The 23212-nt window shown below is 33.9% G+C and overlaps 1 protein-coding gene across 1 annotated transcript in view; it reads left to right on the forward strand.

Moving 5' to 3' along the window:
• The first annotated feature begins 17606 nt into the window (after positions 1 to 17606).
• The window catches only part of adcy2a (adenylate cyclase 2a), a 114510-nt gene continuing 108904 nt past the window's right edge, over positions 17607 to 23212 (forward strand). Inside the window, exon 1 of the mRNA XM_088929476.1 lies at positions 17607 to 17789. Within this exon, the coding sequence (XP_088785602.1) occupies positions 17607 to 17789 (183 nt within the window). The remainder of the gene's footprint in view (positions 17790 to 23212) is intronic.

The following is a 23212-nucleotide window of genomic DNA, read 5'->3' on the forward strand; positions in this document are numbered from 1 at the left end:
GTAAGCTTTTTAAGCTCATTTTGAGGTACTGTACCTTTTGAAACAAAGATCTACTACATATGATGTCTGCATTAGTATGAACTGCTTTGTAAATAACATACTTAAGATGTACTGTATAGACTGTTGTTAATTTCATTGTATTTTTTTGTAAGAGCTATTGAAATGCCCAAGTCATTAAACACACTATAGAGTGCTAAATTTTACAATAAACAATTGCAGCAGAGACATACTGTATGTAGTCTTAGGGTTCTTTCTATTCTCATGATATATACCAGGATAGCCTGAGTAAAACATTGTTAGTAGATGTGGAAGATGTCTTTCAATGCGTCTCTTTGGCTTTAGGGTTAAGCATTTTTACATTTCCTAACTATGCCACATGTCATCCATCCATTTCCTGACCGCTGTATCCAATTCAGGGTTGAAGGGGAGCCAGAGCTTATCCTTGCAAGCATAGCGCTCAAGGCATTATACACCCTGAATGGGATGCTAGTTCATTCCATGCCAACCACATATTCATTCATTTCAATTAGATAAAATTCTTCCAAATATATTGTTGGTTTTCTGTATTTCAGAAAGGATAGCCACATTTGTAATTCCCATAAAAGATACCCTATTCAGAGGTTTGGAACAATTGTTATTTTGATGTATTTACAAAGTTTCCTTGGCCTAGATAATGATGATCAAAGTAATGTTGCTAATAATTAAATAGGGTTAAATTAAGTCAATCTTAGATCACCAAGAAAGTTATATTAAAACATAAATATTCAAGGTCATTAATCCAATCATTGAACAAATGGCCAAAAGCATAAATACAAAAACAGAAAAATAGAAAGGAAGTAAGAAAAGATGAAGAAATACATCCTCCTCCTCTGTGGAAAAGGGCCTGAAAGTGCTTAATTACACAAGAAAACTGGTGTATCATTTATTTGGAATTTAAAAAAATTATCTCCTTTTTAGTATTGCCTTTGTTAACAATAGGAAAATTGATTCCTATTCATTGGTGAATATAAGTTTAAATAGGGAGATGTAGTCCTGGGAAAAGATACATTTTTATTAGGACAAATGCTCTTTCTTTGGCCTATTAGGGTTTTGTTGTCTTTAGATCATAAGGGTAGAATACTGCACTTTTCATGTCTAAATAAAGCAGTGCTCTGATACTCGCTAACTTGTACATATTTGTATATAGTAGTGGATCATGCTCTTACATAGCTGTGTGTACTAATGTGTGTATAAATTTTGTTTGAACTGTCAATGTTTGTGCCTTTTCATTTTTCTAATATCAAACTGTGCTGGAGAATAAAGGACGTATGTGCTGTGTAACGCTCAGTAATCTCTGACATTAGGGAGAGTAAATATGATTCTTTATTATTTAATTGCATAGCAAGACAGTATCAGGTACTGATTTATATGTTGAATTTATCCTAACAATAAAAATATTCAATTGAATTTCCTTCACATTGTGTATCTGACCCACTGTAGTTTCCTTTCTGTACATGCTGTCTGGGGGGCTCTGTGTGCACTTTTTTTCATATGTTTTAAGAGTGTCTAAAGTTAGTTACATTTAGGAGTGTGTTCTCTTCTCATTGTTCTAAATAGTGACAATTCCTTTTCATACCCACTACTCTTGACGGTTATGGACCTCTTTCAGAGGCAGAAATACATCTGTTTGGCTGATCTGACTGCTACTAAAATGTTGATGGCACTACCTTTGTGTACCTGTAATTATGTCTCCAACCATTTTCATCAGAAAATGGCCTATGTTGAACTTTATAACATACAGCAAATATGTTTGTATTTATGATAATTGATCATATTTATACATTTATTTAGGACTTTCTACTTCTAGGATCCATAGTGCTGCAGTAAGGGTGGTGTAGGTTTACTGTGCTGTAGCAGTCAGTTTTCTGACCCTTTAAAATGATGAGAACTGGTGAAATGTGTAGTTCAAATCCATACACAGTTACACTATTCACAACATCTATTGAAGAAATTCCTGCTAGAAGAATAGAATGGTACAGGATTGGTCTACACTTTAAATGTAGCCTAAACCTTGTCCTAACCTTTAATGAATATAGTTTGTGCCTGTTCCAGCATCCTACATACTATACTACTTTCGTGGTTTGTCCTATTTCTGTAAATATTTTATTGTATCAAAAAATGCAGCCTAGGTAAAACTATTGAAACTTGTTTTCTCAAGAGTCTCAAGAGACTTTTTTTATCACAGAGGCTGTAGTTGCATGATGTTATGCTGCAGGCACTGTTTAGCAGCTATGCAGTGTGTTCACTGGCTGAAACCCAAGTGTAGCAGCAGTGAAAATCTGGACAGAGCTGCCTCAGAAATAGGATGATGTTTTCAGCAAGAGGGTAAAAAAGAAGGAATTTTGTCAGAATTAGGAAGGCAGGTTTTCACTAGACAGCTCACTGTCAGAGCATTTAATAACAAGAAAAAAACATCTTAAATAGGCAGCCTAATGCACTGATTGAGAACTGGTGTAGCTACCTAATTAGAAAGCAGCTAGTTTAATAGAAAAGCATCTATATGGTATTTCATTTTCACATGGTTAGAAGAATGCTAAGACCTCGTGCAAGTGTTTGTTTTGCCTCTGGCAACTGCTGCAAGCAAGTCCATGCCAGACCAAGCATGACAGTATGACACTGGGAAGTCATACACACAAAGTTGTTTTAAAAGGCCTTGCAAGTGTTAATGGCTATCTTCATTTATAAGTAGACTGCATATAGTTCATAAGTATTTCGTATTTGTTTTGGTCATATATCTCTTCATTCATTTTATAATTTACATGCACTATTGGTTTGATGAAAGGCATCATCAGTGATGTTAATTAATAAATGACCACTTCTAGGCTTTGTTATTTAATGAATGGAATTAATATATAAGCCATTAAATAATGACAGACTGTTCAAATTCTGTTGTTTAAGCGGTTGCTGTTATTGGTTATGAGATCTCTTAAAATAGCTGTAATAGTAATAAAATTGTAGTAAAACACAATGTCACCATTAATTAATTAATTAATTTAAACTATTATTTTTATGTGAAAAACTCATGTCCTATTTTGAATGGGTAATTTTTATTCAGTGTGTTTTCCCAATGCAATTCTATTAAGTCTTGAGAGAATAGAAATATTCACCAGGATAGAACACTACATTGCTAGAGATGAGCTTTTGAGCAGGCAGAGCTTGTGCTGAGCGTAAAGCTCCTAATCTTGAAAGGATCTGGTAAGACACAGGAATCACTGCTGAGAATGAGATAAAGATAATAATCCTCTAACCGTCTTTTGCTAGTCCTATTTTAATGACTCCTCTACAAATTACTGTATAAATTACAGCTTTTAATATGTATTTACATGTGCCATTTTATTTTTTTCTTTCAAAGAACATAATGCTGAAATAATATCCAAGTGTTTATAGTCTTAATTCTATGTTTCTGTGCAATCAGCATTTTCTCTCACCAGGGCCAGTTTTTCCAGAAGCCAATTAACCTACCACTACAGTATTTTTTGACTGTCGGAAGAAACTAGAGCATGCAGAGGAAACCCACAAGAACATGGGGAGAAAATGTAAACTCCACCTAGATAGCACCCCAGGGTTCATAATTGGCCCTCAGGGCTGCAAGACAGCACTGTTACCCACTGTGCCACCAAGCCACCCTAGCCCGCTGCAAGTATTCAGCTCCACTGTACAAGTGTGAATGGAGGTGATTGAGCAAAACATTCAGTTTTTCATCCAACATGACAGTTCTGCTATTTCAGCTTTTTACTCATAGTACCAAATCAAGGATGCCTTCCAACAACAACACATTTTATTTATAAAGCATATTTCTAAAACCTAAAGATAGTGAGACTATTATATTGTGTACTTTGACTTCATGCAGGAGGATCAGGTTAAAGAGAAATCATTGGTTGCAAATATGCGAATATATATAAGGGAAAATAAATTATAGTTCCTACAAATAGCAAAATGTGGCATGCTAATGAAATAAGTAACAAGTTACTAATTGCATGGAACTATTCCTGTCTGTTTCTCAGAGCAAGTATAAGATAATGAATCCTGTAAAATCTATACTGTATATCTTTTAAAAAGTCATTGGTGCACCATAAAAGATATGTGAAAGAAAGTACTTTCTTTCATTTAAAAATTATATATTATAGTTGTAAAGTACACTTCTGTATCCTGTATGTATAAGTATCAATATAACCTAATAAGCGTGTGTCTGTTTAACACCAACAGCACCTCAAACAAACTGTTAAGAACACATTCAGTTTTCTTTTTTCGGGAACATCAGTACTATCTTAAGGGCACGACTTCATAAACTTTTTCATACTTAGTACTGACAAAACAGCACCACAATACAAAATAAAATGTTACTGAATTTCTCAGAGCACACTAAAATCAGATAGTATTTTATTTTGCCTTGACACAAAGGTGTCACGATCGCAATCCCTCCTCTTAAGGGCGCTCCAGCCCTTCCTCGTTTGTATCATTCCAGCCACCTGTTCCTTGTTTCTTCCCTGTTTCTGTTCGCCTTTAAAAGCAAGGCGCGCGCTTCACCTGGCGCTCTGCATCTGATCCCTGCATCGTGTGAGCCCGGGACCTGGTTGTGCCTGGCTCCGTTATGTTTTTAGCTTCCTGCTCCTGTCCTTGCTTCCCCCCGCTGGTCTGGACCCGGCACCTGATTTTAATCTCCTGTTTGGATGGATTTCCCAGCCTTGGACCTTTTGCTTTCGTTTTTGGATTCCCCCTTTTGGATTTATTCAGGACTGTTCGCCTCGGCCACACCTCCCCGGATCACCAGCACTATATGGACATGCCCCCCTGTTTTCATCCCTGTTCCTGCATGACTTTTCCCTAGTGTATTCCTTCCTCACTATTCTGGATTGTGTCGTCCGCATAGGGTCCGGAAAGAACTGATCGTTACAAAAGGCCACGTGTACTATCTTACCATAAATTACAAAAGCAATGATTGCATTTTAAGCAATTATCCTTATACTTACGGTATTATGAATTTACATACAGTAATGACTCACAATGCAAAATCATTGTTTTGGTGTTTGCTTTGTCAACACAAAGTTTGATTTTTTTTTTTTTACAATTAGTCTTCAAACATTAGTTTAGGACCAAAAAATAAAAGTATATGCATTTTAATTAGTTATTTAGTGATTCTAAACACTGAAGATAACGTTCTGAGGATAAAGATTAAATATTGCTAACCATAGAATATTAATAACTCATTAGTAAAGTATGCTGGTATTTAATAAATAAAAAGGAAATCTAAAAAGTCTAAAACTTTTGTCACTTGGTTTTAGCAGTATTATTTAGTATTTTGACTAAACATCTTTTATGCACTGTATTGGTTCATTTTAAATGAAAGACATTTGATGAAACTGTGACAGGCCATCACTATCACACCTGTATTAAGGACGCACAGCTGTGGGTAATTAAAGCCCCTTGACGAGTCACAGCTGTTCCATTGCCTATTTAAACACTATTTTGGTTCCAGTGATGGTTGATATCTTGCACATAAAAAGTGATTATAAAAGCCTGAAATTTTCAGAGCTGGAATGTCTGCATCAGAGTGATAGTCCCTGACTTGACTGCCCTGTCTTTTTCACACCTGAAGAAGGCTCCACAGCTGAAAAGTTGTTTTCTTTCTTCTCTTTTCAGCATGGGATACACCTATTACTTGTTCCTTTGCAGCCTACGCATGCTGACACAGCTACCCACCTGACGTGAGACTGGCACTCTTTTCTGTGTTCATTGTGTTTTTGTCAATTTTATTTTCTTGTTTGGGTCCATAACCCGATGTTCTCTGTGATAATCAAATGGTATATTTGCACTACTGAAATAAGACATTTGTGGTCCAGCCTCATTCAGCCTCACAGAAACATATTTTAAAAGTCCATTTCTAATATATTACTGCTGCTGTCTTGTTTCTTCCAGTATTAGTTTCCTCACACCCAAATATATGTTATCTTTATTTGATTGTCTATTCTAAACAGTTCCTTTCTCCATTGTCCTAGCATCCAGTTCAGGGTGGGAAGAATATTAATGTGTCATGTGAGGTTAACTCTTTAGACTGTTATGGATGGATTTCTGGTTCTAATAATGTGAATGTCTACATGTGCTTATGCCAAAATATTTTTTATAAAACTAAGATGTTAATATAACAAGGTGTCCATTAAACATTGCATTGTGTATTTTATTTCAACACACTGCAGTTAACTAAGGAAATGAAGAAAAGGGAAGCAGTTAAGAGTGTAGGAAAATTAAGCAAGTTAATAAAGCAGTTAATATTTACATTAGTTCTTATTCTAGATTTCCACAAGCTGTATGATGTTACCTTAGACATTGCTTATCTCTGTCAAGTAACTTCTATTCATCAAATTGTAAGAGGTGTAATGATTAGTTTGCTTTCATGTTTCATGACAACATAACATTGCCACAGTTTGCTCAAGGAAGTTAGTGTCATTATTTAATCAAAATGCAGTCATTGTCAGGAAAGATTTCCTATGGATGAGAATAAATAAAATATTTAATTTCATTTAATTACATGAAAAATATAAAGAAGTGAAATCTAAATTAATCTGAATACCATTTCATACACTTGACGTATGAATAATTAGTTTATTTTGTTGTCTTAAATTAAAATGAGCTGAAAACTGAAGTCCTTTTGAATTTATTTTGAAATAAATTCCAATCACTGGAAAGTGTAGAAACCAGAAGAAGTTATTGTGTGCTGAGGATCAGAGCTGATTATATGTGACTTTTAGGTGGTGAGATGATTTGCAGTTGGGGGGAATTTAACTATTCCAGAGATGTTGATACTTTCTTCTCCCTCAAAAAAAAAGGTTAACCTCCCAAACTCAGTGCATACAGGTGGATTTCCATATCAACACCTGAATGTTTTTCTGATGAAAACAATTTAAAGGAGACTAAACTAGACCATCCTAAAGAAGTACAGTACAAAACAATTTGCACTGTGGGTGAATAAATTGTAGTCTAAGTAGTTCAAGTAAATGTTCTGGGTCTATATTTTAGATTTTTATATTGTTTCATAATTTCAGGGAGTAGGGTACTGCAGAAATCAGATTGTGCCCCGAAATGTAGGAAAATATTATTAATCTTGTTTCGGAACTAATTTATTAGCGATCAGGTTTAATTCTTCTTACTGTAGGTGTTATACTGATTTAAAATTATATTTCACATTTGGCGATCTCCTGTTTGACTTCTCAGTCTTTCCCCACATGCCTGTATATCTTTCATTTTTAGAGTAATTGATCATCCACCTAAAAAATGGTCCAAAATCCAAACAGAATGTCCTCCTCTAATTCATAACGTTTTCCTTTCAGGGTTCTAGGAGTGTTTATGGGAATGTGGAACAACCTATGCAGCCATTTGTTGGTCTCCTCTCATTTGTAATCATTCCTATGTATGTGCATAAACTTTTACACTGCTACATATGCAATAATATGGATTTACCGATTGTCTTAGCCAGCTAAATAAAACCTTAAAGTACAAGAAAATTCTTCACAAAAAGACTATTGGGGAAAAAAACAAATTCACACACGAATCTCTAATACTAAACATAAAATAAACTCAGTAGTAATGCAATCCATTTTCTCTCAATTACTTGCAGTGGTCATTCTTTAATTAAAAGTCTTTCAAGAGGACAGCACTTTAAATTCCAGTAAAAAAAGGGGAAGGGTATATTTGGCCCTCCTTTGAATGCCAAATCACCAACACTAGAACTTACAGATCACTTATCTCCAGTCTCCTAGGTTCACAGCTTTCACAGGGTAGAACTCACCACTATCAATATCTCTGATAAGTTCTCCAAGAATCATGAAGGAAAAAACATGATGCAAACAAAATAAAATATTTCAAACCAACAAAAGCCTAAGAATAATTTGTACAGTAAGTAAACATAAAAACACAAAAGATGTGGTAATATTCTATTCTACTGTAAATATAAATAGAATATTTATAACTTTTTTAAATGAGGTCTTATTTTATTGTATAATTTTAACACATCATCATTTGATTTAAGATCTAGTCTTTTGATTATTTCAGTAGGAATAACAATACCCAAGAACTGAAAATATATTGAAAGGTTTATTGAGTGTTTTAGTCACAGTAGAAGTGGCTTAGCCAGTTTGGCTAAGGCCAATCTCCTCATCAGGAGGAGATGGTAGATAAATATTTGATGATTGTTCTAGACTACATTGTTAAAATTTTGGGCAAAAGTTCATTCTTTTTACAAAAGAGGGCAACAATGATTATTTTTCTTAAGGAAGCTTGAACATTTAAGGCTGATACTGTAATTCATTGTGGATTATATTTTACCTGTCTTTATTGAATCTATCTTAACCTTTACCCTGATTTGAGTTTTGATAATCTGAATCTAAGAAGAAAGAACAAACTGTTCTTAAAATTAAATTATTATATGTTACAAATTATTGTTAATACTAAAAAATGACTTCAAAGTTGGAATACCTAAAGTTATTCAAATTACTCTCTCAGCACTGAGTACTGGTTGCTTGCTATATGACAAAAACATGCTGTGCTTTCTTTGAGAATGTTTCAATTTAAATTATCGACATCAACATTATTTCAGCAGTTATTGAAAATGATGAAATGTAAAATAGTTTTAAACGTGATTATAAAAAACTAAAATATCAAAAACTTATAGAGTGTTTTAAAAATAACATTTCTGGGATTTCTGCATATTGTATTAACATTACAAATCAGTGATTCTGATTACCTAAAACATTAAAATTTGAAAATAGCTTCATATAGTAAATTATTACTATTTCTGAACAAATTTCTAGTGGTGATTCTCATTCACAAATAACTTTATTTAGTGTAATCTGTAGGGACTTAAACCATCTGACATTCAGATTACCCCTGATTACATTAGTGAAACATCATGATCTTGGTTTATTCAATTTGTGAATGAAGTAATTTACTCTTCAGTGTGGAGTGATAGATGGAGAAATTTTAAAAAATACTCTGCCATTAACTGGGAATATATTAAACTTTTTTTTTTTTATTTCAAAGCCAAGTACATTGACTATAGACTTTACAAAAAGGTATAGGAAATAGATACTAAATTGGCATGTGCATGTTCTTTTCTTATTCTTATAATTTTCCTTTAAGCCAAATAAGACCAGAAAATTGCCTGGCAGCATAAATCAAGGAGGTTCAGCCTTAAGAGTGCAAATTTTCATACTCTTACGATGTTTTTTTTTCTTTTCTACTTCCAACATTGATTGTATTTTCTTTCTACTTGTTTTTAATTAATGTATACAACAGTAGAGCAAATATACTTAACTGAAAAAAATGCAAGGCATTTCAAATTATTCAAAGAAAAGTACTAAAATGTCATCTCCAGACCTGCTAAATGATGCACAGGGGACTTGATTGTTCCTATTCTACTGTTCCAGTGTGATATCAAAGACAAGATACTGAATTTTAATGTGAATATTTCTGCATTAAACAGAAAGTAAGCATACCAAAGCCAATCCTAAAGGGAAAACAATTTTTAATTATCTAGTTACATATTATACACTCAGTGGCCACCTTATTAAGTACACCTATTTAGTACTGGGTAGGACCCCCTTTTGCCTCCAGAACAGCCTGAATTCTTCACGGCATGGATTCAACAAGGTGCTGGAAACATTCCTTAGGGATTTTAGTCCATTCTGACTCAATAGCATCAAGCAGTTCCTGCAGATTTTTCGGCCACAAATTCATGCTGTGAACCTCTCGTTCCACCTCATGCCAAAGGTGCTCTACGGGATTGAGATCTGGGGACTGTGAAGGCCATTGGAGTAAACTGGAGTCACTGTCATGTTCGTGGAACCAGTGTGCTTTGTGACATGGCGCATTATCCTGCTGGAAGTATCCATTTGAAAATGGGTAAACTGTGGCCATAAAGGGATGCACATGGTCAGCAACAATGCTTAGGTATGCTGTGGTATTCAAACAATACTAAATTGGTATTAAGGGGTCTAATGTGTGCCAAGAAAACATTCCCCACATTACACATTACATTACACCACCACCACCAGCCTATACCGTTGACACAACGCAGGATGGATCCATGCTGTTTACGCCAAATTCTGACCCTGCCATCTGCAAGTCACAGCAGAAATTGAGATTTGTCAGACCAGGTGACGTTTTTCCAATCTTCAATCGTCTAGTTTTGGTGATCACATGCCCAATGTAGCCTCATTTTCCTGTTCTTAGCAGACAGGAGTGGAACCCGGTGTAGTCTTCTGCTGCTGTAGCCCATCCGGTTCTACGCATTGTACGTTCAGAGATGCCCACTGTTGTAAAGAGTGGTTACTTGAGTATTTGTGGCCTTTCTGTCAGCTTGAAAGAGACTGGCCATTCTCCTCTGACCTCTCTCATTAACAAGGTGTTTTCACACACAGAACTGCTAGTCACTGTATATTTTTTTGTTTATCGCACCATTCTCTGTAAACTGTACAGAGAATGTAATGCGTGAAAAATCCCAGGAGGTCAGCTATTTCTGAGATGCTGGAACCACCACATCTAGCACCAACAATCATACCATGGTCAAAGTCGCTTAGATCACACGTATTGGACATTGAAGGCACACAAACTTAATTTGGTTTATCTTTTTATTTTGGGGGATTTTTCAGACTTCTTTTCAAATCCACCAGGCAGAGTTTATCATTGTACTATACGTTAGATTGTTGGCATTAATGTATAGGCCAGTCTCACACATGAAAGAATAAATATTTAATGAAAGTGGTCTTACAATTACAAATATTCCTCTCTAACTCTAAGTGCATTTGAGTTACCAATGTTAGAGATCTAGAAGGAAAAGTTGCATATAGAGTGCTGGGCAGTAAGAACTCACCCTATTTGTATATAGCAGTTATAAATGTTAGTTTTTGTTTTGGTTTTTACATTTTGTTTAATAGTTGTGTTCGAAAAGCTAAATGTTAAAATACTTCACACTGGTCAGATATTAAAAGATAAATTAAAACTGATTCAAAATGCATAGGAGATGTAGGAAGAACAGTGGCAGACCATCATTCAGTAGACTGTCTTGAAATGAAGTGTATGTCATTAGTCTAAGGATTGTCTCAGTCTTTGGGAGGTCATACATAATACTAACTTTGTCATTATGAAAATGTCACATTTCAAACTAAAAATATATCCTAATTATTTGATTAGATTTTTTTGTTCATGTTTTCAATATACTTTCGTTGACCTTTATTTAAAATATTTACTAAAATCAATTAAATAAGGGTACACTGCATAATATAAAGTTATACAAATTAAAATGCTTATGTACAATTTACTGTCCGTTCATTGGACTGTCAATGGTTTCAAATGCCTTACTGTGCTTTCCTGTGATATATTCCATAGTAAACCTACTGAAGAGGAAAAGAACAGTGTGTCTTTCAGAACCACTGTACACTTATTCTGTCAACTCACTTGTCACTGAGATTATGTTGCAGCAGCACTTTTCTTATAATGGATTTTAAGTAAATAAGGTTTTATAAAAAAGTCATCTTATCCAAAAGTATTTTATTAAAATGTCTTCATTTGCACATTCAATACAGAAACTATTTGGATTAAATCTATATATGAGATTGTTATGAGAGCTTCTAGCAAATTAGTTGCAGCTTCTTGTGCATTTTAGAGGACACATTTATTCTAAGCACCATTTGCAGTCTTATGAAAGGAGATGAGAAAAATGTCAAACATGAAGAGACTTGACCTTGGGCTTTTGAAAGTGAAGAAAGTAGAGGAACAAGGATTAAAGTTCAAATTGCTCTTTATTCTACTATTTTAAAACAAAGATGGCTCTTAAACAATAGAAAATGCTATGTATGAAATGGTTCACTTAAATATTACAATATGTTACAGTATTATTTAACTTTAAAGTTTTACAGTACATTTGTAAGTTAATTTAATTTTAATTCTCTCTTTTTTAGAATGTTGTTATTCTTTCTACACTTCTCATTTCTTAGACTTTTAACCTAGAAATTCCATACATACATGGGTGTTTTGATTGACTTTGGAACATTAGTCACTAGATTTATGATTTCCTGATTTATGATTTCAGTTCTTCAGTAAAATTCTGATAAGAATAAAATGGGCCTGCAAATATAAATATAAAGTGATAATGTTCTTAATACTCTGGTGTTAACTTGCCAGACTGACGAACTGACAGTGATGGACAAACCTCCCCACACCATCCTCACTTACGAAATTCATTTTGTAATGTATAACACATAAGCTGTGAAAAGGAAAACAGGAAATACACAGATCTCAGTTTTTTTACATCCGTGATAGATACAGTAAATGGGGTAGTATAAATGGTAGGTACCCTGAAAACAATTAACAACATAAATATTTTTACTATTACTGTACATGTGATAATATAAAAGCATAAATTCATTGTGATTCAACAAGCAAAATGCATATCCCATTGCCATATTATTTTTTATTAAGCCAGCAGGAGTTATTCAAGCACAGTTACATAGAATTAACAGCTACTTTAAATTAGCAATTTTAGGTAACTTTATATTTTTTAAAATAAGACATTATAGTTTCATTATAGTATACTTGTGTAGGGATTATTTTTTCCATTATTAATAAACTAGGGAAATTTAAATGTCATTCCTCTAGATAAAAACTAAACACATACTAATAGTACATTGTAACTGATGGCTTTTTAAATTATTTTCCTTTTTGTCCTCTTAATTCTAAAATGTAATCCTGTCTGAAACTTTTTTAATAACATTCCCTATGACTGTAAACATATTATAGCAATTGTAACATTTTATGCCTCTTTCTGCATACAGTTTCTGTTGTTTTATTTCTTAAATAAATATTGTTAACTTTGTGTTATCATCTAATACGGGGTGGTACAGTTAAAACTAAGGAAGCAAGTTTATTTCGTATATACAAAGTAACAGAAAAAGTTTTGTTCCACACTGAAAAATATATATACTGTATATATGTTGAAACTTTGGTTTACAGAGCCAGATTTAAATCAAATCACTTTATTATTAATAGAACATTTAAATCTTAGCATTTGCTAGCTGATTTCTATTGGATACACAGAGTATACAGAAGACTTCAGCGCATTTTTCCACATTTGGCATTGAATTTGTAGGATGAATGAGGGTTTTTAATTTGGGTTTCAATTTGAGCTTCAAGAAAAGACTAATAAGTGAGTAAAATCAATCCTAGCAACAATAGTCTCTAAGACTCGAGTATTTTAAAATATTTTCTCAAAACAACTTCAAACATCATGATTCTTATTACAGCTTAATTTGTAATTATTGAGAGGATTTTTAATGCTATTTTGTAATCTGTTTTAGTTTAGATGTTCGTACAGTTCCAGAGTTATTTGCCCTTAAAATATAAAACACTTAAAATAGTGTTTTCAGTTGATATTCCATTTAGAGATATCCAATTATGCATCCATTTTTATTTATTGTTTTAGTGAGATTTATCATTTTTATTTAATCACAACACAAAATGAATTATTTTGCTGAAGAATGAGTTTTCTACATAAATAAAACAAAATAGAGCTTGTCACTGCATGCTTTAAATTGATTTTTGAGCATCTAACTAAAAGCTGAGCTTTGTAAAATCGTCAACATTTTCTTATGGTTAGTGTTATAATAATGAATTATTTAATTTGGTGATAAAAGCTTCATTCACAGTTAACACTTCATGCTTCAGTACCAAAACAAATGCAACTATTCTCTATGGACTACAACTAAATCTTGTAACATACATGCAATATAATTATTTCTGTTCATTTTCTGTGTTTGGTTAGAAAAATGTTAAAAACAAATGTTTTCTGTGCATACTAGAACAGGAAAGATAATATATTGAATTTCCTAAGTGTCTCCATGCTCCACTGCTCACTGTTATAAAGGAGGGTTCCTTTAACAAGTAAGTCTCAACATATTGCATAGTTCTGGTATCTGTGGGTGCATTCTTTGCCATCACAACGGCAGTTACGTCGAATAACTGAAATATAGTAAATTGATTAAATCTGCAGAAACATGCAAAAAAAATCAGTGTATCAGACAGTATAGTAAATTGTTTTTTGTTATTTATAGATGTTTAGATACATTACACAAATTTGGGTAAACCCTTGTTTCATATATTGGAGAAAAGACAGTGAGTGTTGTTTGGAGTTTATTTTAATTGTAACAATATATGCTGCAAACTTAACTTTTATTTGTATTGAAATATTATATGCAATGCACTAGTATGTGAAGTGGACTTTGACCACTTTGATCTGAAACTCTCTTATTCACTCTATAGTAAATTATATTGTGTATTTTATATACAGTATGTTTTAACTTTCAGTAGCAAGAAGCAAGAAAAATATAAGTAAAATGGTAGGTGTTTTTATAAAACAATCTCTGAAAGCATTGTACAGTATTATGCATATAACAAACATAACAGAAGCAAAAAGAAAGAACATACTGTAAAAAAACCTTTTCAGCCCCAGCCCTCTAAAGGCTATTTCTGCCTGGATGGATGTGACTTAAAACATCCTGCTTTATCTTGCAAAGTATAGACAGAAGAGGCCTGGTTTAGAGATTGAATTCAAGGTCACCCCTAGGGCATCAAGCCTGAACCATCAGTTTGTTTTGTCTTACTCAGTACACACTGGAAATAAATATCTAAAACAAAAATGGAAAAAAAATATATTTTCTTTGTTCAAAAGTCAGTTTTGAGTTGTAAGACAACTAGGATGGTATTTTTTTCTGGGGCTTGTCCAATAATGCCTACTACTTTGGATAAAAATATGAGACTGATAGAACAAAGGCACAAAATTCTGCCTGAGGTTTTATAAAGCCAGGCATGACATGATTTTCTTAGCATTCCAAAATAAAACACATTCATAACAAGTTAAAGAATAGAAGGTATATAATTGTTGTTGTTGTTGCTGTTGAGTTACAGGCAGTGCTACAGACACATAAAAGTTTGCTTGATCTTCACTTGATTGAGAGGGGGACAAACAAAGGGAAACAGATAACACTATGGCTTATCTCTGAACACCTACTGTATAAACTTACCCCCAAATCTCTAAATGGTCAGATTTCACTTGAGTTTCAGCTACTGTATTTACACCTACATGTATCAGAGAAGCTAGAGAAGAGCTCCTTTCAAATTTATAATAAAGACCCATACAGAGTTTTTTGTGCTTATTCCTTCCATTTTGCTTTTGTTATATTATGTTTTTACTTTTAAAATGGCAAATATGAAGTTTGTGGTCTTTAAAAGAATACATATTTTTATGTGCATTATCAGAAAAATAGTCTGAATCTGAGTTTGAAATGCACCGTTTTGAAGGAGAGGTTCCACTTGTGTCCTCTGGTTTGTGTTTCACTGTTCAAAAATGAAAAATGCACAAGAAATTCCAACCATCCATCAATATTGTAACTGCTTTATAAATTTCTGTGTCAGCGGGAGCTGGAGACTATCCCAGCAAGCAACAAGTACAAGGCAGGATCCACCCTTGACAGAATGCCTGTCCATCACAGGACAGACAGAAACAAACATGCACACACTCACACAAGGGGCAGTTTTCCCAAAATCCAAATAACCTACCAGTATATCTTTAGACTGTGGGAGGAAACCAGAGTACCCAGAAGAAACCCACATGAACACAGAGAATATATCAACTCTACATAGACAGCACCCCAGGAATTGAACCCAGTGCTGTAAGGCAGAAACGCTAACCACTGCACAGTAAATTGACTCAATAAAAGTAAAGTAAAACTAAATTCTGCATTAAAAGATAAAGTATACATGTTTATGCAAATTTTAAAAATTGATACAGTCGAAGAGGTTCTTATGTATTCAGACACCGAGTTTCACATATCTGATACTGCACACCAAAAAGCTCTATCGCCAATATCATTCACAACTCATTTAAAATTAAATCTCACCTTTGCCATTTGAGCACCTCTTGCTGAGGCAAAGATTTAAGTCACAATTTAATTATCAATCATAGTCACCTCACACTGCAATGATTGTGTTACAGACACCTCATTGACCTGATCAATGTGGAATGATCCAATAGCTCAAGCTCTGCTATGGTGTGGGTCAGCTTTCAGAGTGTGCAAACATGGTGATCAACGATGTTTCAGAGATGTTCAGTATATTTGAATTACTAGATAAATGCACATCAGCTCATTGAATCCTTTTCCAGCAGAAGTGTTGGTTAATCCATTGAAGCTTGTAACGGGAGCCGGTCCAGGCTCCCGTGAAGCGTAGTTCAGGACCCTATGCAGACAGTATAATCTGTAAGTAAGTGGAGAAGGACAACAGGGAAGAGACTTAGAGGATCAGGATGAGTTGACAGACATGGCGGCTTGACAGCAGTGATCCTGTGTTTGGGGGCGTGGCGATGGCAAACTAGTTCAAACAGTCCAAAGGGGAAATCCGGGGCACAGTCCAGAATCCAGCAACCAGGAGTTCCATCCAAGATGAGACAAACAAGCTTAAAATCCAGAACGGGATCCGGAACAGGAATAGGGAATAAAACCAGGGTAACGAGGCCAGGTGTTCCAAGCCCCGGACTCAAATGGTCAGGACACCATGGTGAAGCCTATGCCATCGGGTCTCTTCTGGACCCGCTGGTAGGCGGGCTTCCGGGCATCCATCTCCCAGTGCTGAGCCAGGAATAGCAGGAGCACCAGGCTTAAATAATGACAGACAATTATTTGTCAATAATAAAAAATATGTATTTCATAGGACTACATCATCATATCATCATAGGACTAAATAATGGTGCAGGGGTTGAACTTATTTGATTTTCTTATTTACACATTTTTTAAACATCTGGTGTGACTGTGTCTCTAATCTGCTTTGCATGACTCCTTACAATGAGCAGAATGAGCGGACTTGCAACAATTCCCAAGACACAGGATTAGATTGGTTGATCTCCATTATACAGGAAAAAGAAATGTGAATATGACAGAGAAAATAAACCAAGCTTTCTGGATTTATTCTTCTTGGAATGGCAATATGCAGAAAACAATGCAAAATACATTTATATGAAAGCAGAGAATTAAGAAGAATGTGGTATACAGTATGTATGAATATACAATGCAAGATAGAACCTGTATCTTAAGGATGACTGCAGAAAAATCTCCAGTGCACTGCTTAATGAAAACTTAAAAAATTAGGATTTTTTTAAGAATGAAAGCACTTAGGCAGTGCTAGAACAAGTAATTTCTGCTGTGCATAATACATTAGTGCAGCTATAGTAAACTCTCTCCCCTCTGCCTCCCCCTTCTTTCTCTCCCCCCTCTCTGTAGCTCTCTCCCCTCTCTCTCCCTGCCTTTCTCCCTCCCTCTCTGTCTTTCTCTGTCTCTCCCTCAGTCACTCACTTCATTCCAGTTTAACATGTTGCCTGAACGATGCTACGGACTACATTTCAAGCTTTTTTACCCACATATCGGATGCACAGAGGTTCAATGAATTCAAATGAACTAAGTGAGGGTTTAAAAACAAAACAGGGGGATAAGGCAGACTACTCCACACCAGTTTCCATGTGGCGAGAAGCGATGAGAAGGAGACGCTATTTGCTGGATAGGACTGAGAATACCAGGGGTAAACAGAAGTCTACAGACTGGCTCTACGAGTCATACTACTGCATGAGCCAGCAGCACCCTCTGATAGTCTTTCTGCTTCTGATTGTGATGGGAGCCTGCCTTGCTCTGCTGACAGTATTCTTTGCTTCTGGGCTGGTAAGATCCTTCAGTGAACGCTAATATAATGAGATGGCTTTAAAAGGGTCTATGCTCTTTTTAAGTGCATGCTTCATTTAACTAGTGACAGAACAGCAGAGTTAGACCATTGCTCTCTGCCTAGCAAGTGCTATTTATGTTTCCAGGAGCATTTCCATCAATTGCATGCACACATACAAAAGAAATCTTACATAAGGGCTCTTCTTTTAATTTGAAAAACACCTAATTTTCCATACACATGTGCAGTACCTTTTCATCTATGTTCTCAGTATTTTTAGTAGTCCAATCCTTTCTACAAATATTGATATTAAAGACTGCTTAGTTAAAAGTTGTGAAAGAATTTGACCCAACATTACAAAATCACAAATGTTAAACCTACAATTTAACTGGATTTAATATTTCCTCTTTAGTTTTTCTTATGTTGTGCTTCATTTATGAAGTACAGTTTTTAATTGATTTTACCTTTAAATTGATCTGATTGATCTTGGCTTTGTTTCCATGAATAAAAGTGTTGTTTCTTTAATTATTCAGTAATTTCTTTGTCATTGTTTTCAGTCAAAAATGTTAGTTCTATTTAAAAAAGGAATCTGATTTACTTGCTTCAGTGATAGCTGTTTAGGTGGCACATTGTGACTCTAGACTGTAGAAATATAGTTAATGACATTTTGTCTTGTAATGTTTTTTGACATATTGTTTAAATATGTATCCACCCTTATTATACAGTCATACAGTACCTGTGAATTTTACGTAACATTGAATTGTGTCAGTTATCAGATGAAGAAAACAAACTCCCTTAATTTACTGGCAGTTCATATTGAAGTACTGTGAGGGTGTGTCTGAAACAGCAATTTAGAGACAGCGAAAATATATGGTTGGAATAAGATTTGTATTTAGGAATATAGTAAAGAATCCAATCTTCCAAAAATTTTGTAACCAATGTACATATATAGTAGATGGTTAAATTAAGCAAATAAAAACATTTAAAAATTAGTAAAATATATACCTTCAGGTTTACCAATCTGCCGATTTAATTTCATATCTGCCTAAATGCAATGTGACACTACTGTTGGTGTCATGAATAAAATGCTGTTTCCTCAAGGTCATTTTAACAATATCAGACTAGTCCTTTTACCATTCTGATCCCAATAAAGTGATCCAATGTGCTGTGGTGTCTGTGTATATTCCCTTTAGCCAAAAGCCTGTGCTAAAGCAGTCCACAACATGTTTGATTACTTTGCCCCCAAAATATTAACGCCCACCCCACAAAACATACCTAAACTTAATAAGAGGTACAACTTTATTAATTACAGAATGATTTAGGAGTTTTTTCTCTTCGAGATCTTAAGGATTTTACATGTCACACTTTGAACATTTTGTCATAAATATTTATTTCTAAGTATTTTTTTCAAAGAAGCCTGAATTCAAATTACCATCAATATACAGTATGATAACACATATTAAATCACAATATCAGACTACAGTCCAATCCAAATGTTCAAGTCTGGTACCTTATGGAACCTTTCTATTAGACATAAACATTAGCTCTCAGGAAAAGTTTCTAACATTTTGATTGTATATAATAGTTTTGATTAAATCTGGACCTGATAATCATGTACCTTAAAAGGTGTTTGCAGTGTAACAGCATGTTTTCTCATATTTGTAATGACAAAATATTTTCAAGTAACATGTGACAAGCTCCTGTTTAAGAGTGTGCATATTATATATATATTAAATATGTTTTTTTTTAAATGTTTAGAAAACATGTTCACAACATTTCTAAACATACCAAAGCTCAAACTACTCACGGAATGTAGTGGTGTGTCAAGAGAAATAAAGCCTCATTTATCTCAAAACAAGCATGATAGGATGAAACATGATGTTGATATAACAAAAGCTAAATTATAAAGGTAGTTGAATTTGTGAATAATAATGAAAAAGGAATCAACTACATTGTAACTAGATCCACTCTTTTTGTTTTGTCCTTGCCAGTAACCTGTACTTCAGTGTAATGCTCCTATTGCTGTAATACTACAATACCACAAAAGGATTAAAATTAATTTTCTGAACAAATTGACTTTTGCATTCATGAATCAGTAAGAATAAAATTGGCATTTTATCATTCAAATAATTTCAATGATATACTGAAAGGCATTCAAAAACAATGAATGAGTATTGTTATCAATAGTATGTGTGGCATTTTAAATGCTTCACATTTTATCAATTCTATTTTGCAAGTCAATTTTTCTTTCTTGCAGTTAATTTCCAAGAAAGAAAGTCATGATTTTCTTATTGTTTTTTTAAAAATGAGGAATTGTATTTAGTACATTTGATTTTGGATTATTTCCTACGATATGGCAATATTATGTTTTGTTCTTATTTCTCTTTTTGAAATTCACCAAACAAATATAAAGTAGTGACAATATGATTAAACGTAATGAGCCCAAGTAAAGTGCTCCAAGAAAGGAATCCTGTAAATTTAAATGTTCACCTATCAATTTGTTTTTGCTTATATTGTTCTGAAATTAAACTGGTGATATAACCATTTTACGTTTTTATTTTGCAGTATTGCTATACATTAGTGATATTTTTTTTCATCATTCCAATCTGTCTAGGAACAAACATCTTAATCATTAAATTCTCACACTAAGGGTAGCAGTATGTAATTCAATTAACGACTTGTGTAAAAGTTTTTATTTCTCACAAGTTGCATCCGAAAGGAGAGAGGCTGATATTTATTATATGAAAAAAACAGTATTTAGGATATATTCTTTTGAAAATAATTGAATTGCAAGTTTTTTTTTAATGTAAAACTATTAATTGAAAAATCTATGCCAGTCAGTTAATTAATCCCAGCACAACATGACAGCTTTTTGCAATTAAATGAGGCTTATAATTAACTTTACTATTACATGAGATTTTTACAATGATGATTTTTACTTTATTAAAAAAAAAGGATATTATGTCCATTCATCAAAATGCCTATTTTACAAAGTAGGTTATCATAGCTGAAACACGTGTTAATCTTAATTTTTTGTGCAAATAAAAATTATAAATAGTTTCGTGTCTGCCAACATCGTGTCTGCCAATATCACCCTGCAACGTGATAGCAATGGGGAAACTATACTGTTAAAAAGAAATGTCCTTTAGATGAGGCATAAAATCTGTGGTCAATAAAAATCCCAGAGCATTTCTCAAAAAGAGCAGTAGTGTTAATTCCAATGTCCTGGTCAACTTTTCCACTGGAGTTTACCAATCATGGCCTCCTAATAATTCACATCTATGAATTGGCTTTGTTATCCTGTTATCCTGTTCTTCTCCCCACTAACAACTGACAGTGGCGGAGTGGAGTATCCCCTGCCCAAAAAGTGCAACATAGTGGTGAAGACTCTATATACAGTATCACATATTTTTGCAACTCCCTGGTGAGAGATTCCAACAGCCTTATCCTCAAGGACAGGTTGTTATTCTCTCAGCCAGGCTCCTACTCCACCTTAATTTTAACTGAACTACTGAACCATAATTAATTGCATTAATTTTGTAAAGGAATGCATAACATTTTTTAAAGATTTCTGGAAAGTTAAATATTTATGACTATGAATAATTATGATTTAAAAACAGTATTGTGAAAAATGTATAAAGTTCTTGAAATGTAAAATGAAATTGTATACTTTCCAATGTAGCTCCCAACATACACTGATTAAATCTGCTGTCAAGATTTGCTTCTGGTGTACATAGCATATCACATTGATTCTGAAAAGCCTTTATAGCTTGTCTGTGCCTTCTAGGGATAGTTTTAAGATCCTGCTGTTAACACACAATATCCTTTATTACTTGTCTCTTTAGTATTTTGCAGATGTAGTAAGTCACTATGTTTTAATGTACATTAAGCATTTTGGTACTGCATGCTGGCTAACTGAGTTGCATTTGCTCTTATAATAGCAGAATATAATTATGTTTATTTCTCTATATTTTTTTTATATTTTTTTACAAAAGCTCTGAATCTGTGCCAGATAATAAGACAATTATAATGACTACAGAAATCCACTTAACAAATACTTCATCTTTTTTAGCCGTATGTATGTAGAGTGCACTTTGTTTTTACATTTACTTTAACTTTATGATTCATTCTTTTTAACTATTCAGTGGTTTTAATTTGCATTAAAATCTGTTGCAACCTGAGCTCCTGTGTCACTTTTTGGTTTGATAGAACCCTTCAGTTATACGGTTCACCTGCAGTGACAGTAATTCAGTTATCTGGATCTTTGTCATATCTCACACATAGTGATGCACTAGATAATATGCCACTTTTCCTACATTGGTGCTTTGGGTAACTTGTGTACATTGCTTTGCACAATGTATATACAGTATACAGATGTTTATCAATTTTATCAAGAAAAAGAATGAGGAAATATAGGGTACATTTACTGTTTTTTTGTCTTAACAAAGTGTCTCTGTTAAGGGATATTATCAATATCCGAATGAGGAGCATCCTTTTTGAGGATTAGCATTACATTTGGTTTCATTCACATGAATCATTAACTAAGAAAGTAATATCTTCTTTTTTATTATTTATAGTCTCATTTGTCTGGTATTACACATTAGAAAAAAATAATCATAAAAAGGGAAGACTTTCAAAAATCTGTGTACTAGTTTCTGCATATGCATGGATTTAAAGCAGAAAATTAATTGAATCATGATTAGATGTATTAATATAACATCAAGAAACAATAGGTATTTACAAAGACACTGCACATACTGTACAAGTACAGTATATGTACAGGGTATGTATACATTCTTGAGCATATTTGCCTTTCAGCAAATAACATAAATGAAAACAACAATCCAAAACTTCTATAAGCCAGCAATATCCAGATTCAGCATGTCAGCCTTACACTTTCTGGGATGCTGAAACCGCTTTTTTGCTTGTCTTCTTAAAGTGGTGGAAGCCACTAGATTTTATCTAGTCCTGTATGTCCCAGCTGGATGTCCTTGAAACAAAAGCTTATACCTACCATCAAAAGAAACTTCTAGCTGTAACATATTCACAAAATGTGCAAGTAAATTTTCACATCTGTGTGCAGCAGATGTACTCACATTTTATTGAACAGATACAGCATACAGTAGGCACATTATTTTTTCTGATTACCATTTGTCATCAGCAGGTTTGATCAGCAGGGGAATCTGCTCTGAAAGTCAGAGGCTAGTAGTGGTTTGACCATCATTGGAAACAATATAAACTGTAGATCTGCGTTGCAAATCCTGTTTTGTGGAATTGTCTCCGATTTTTCTTGTAAAAAAAGCTTGTGCATTAGCCTGTTCACAGTTCTCTGAGCCTTATATGCCACACATCATCCCAGCATATCCCACCAATGTTCAACAAGGCCTAGACTGGTGATTAGGGCAGCCATGCCATGACTGTCACA

Source organism: Atractosteus spatula, chromosome 12, assembly GCF_055471065.1.
Source record: "Atractosteus spatula isolate fAtrSpa1 chromosome 12, fAtrSpa1.hap1, whole genome shotgun sequence".
NCBI classification, from domain to species: domain Eukaryota; kingdom Metazoa; phylum Chordata; class Actinopteri; order Semionotiformes; family Lepisosteidae; genus Atractosteus; species Atractosteus spatula.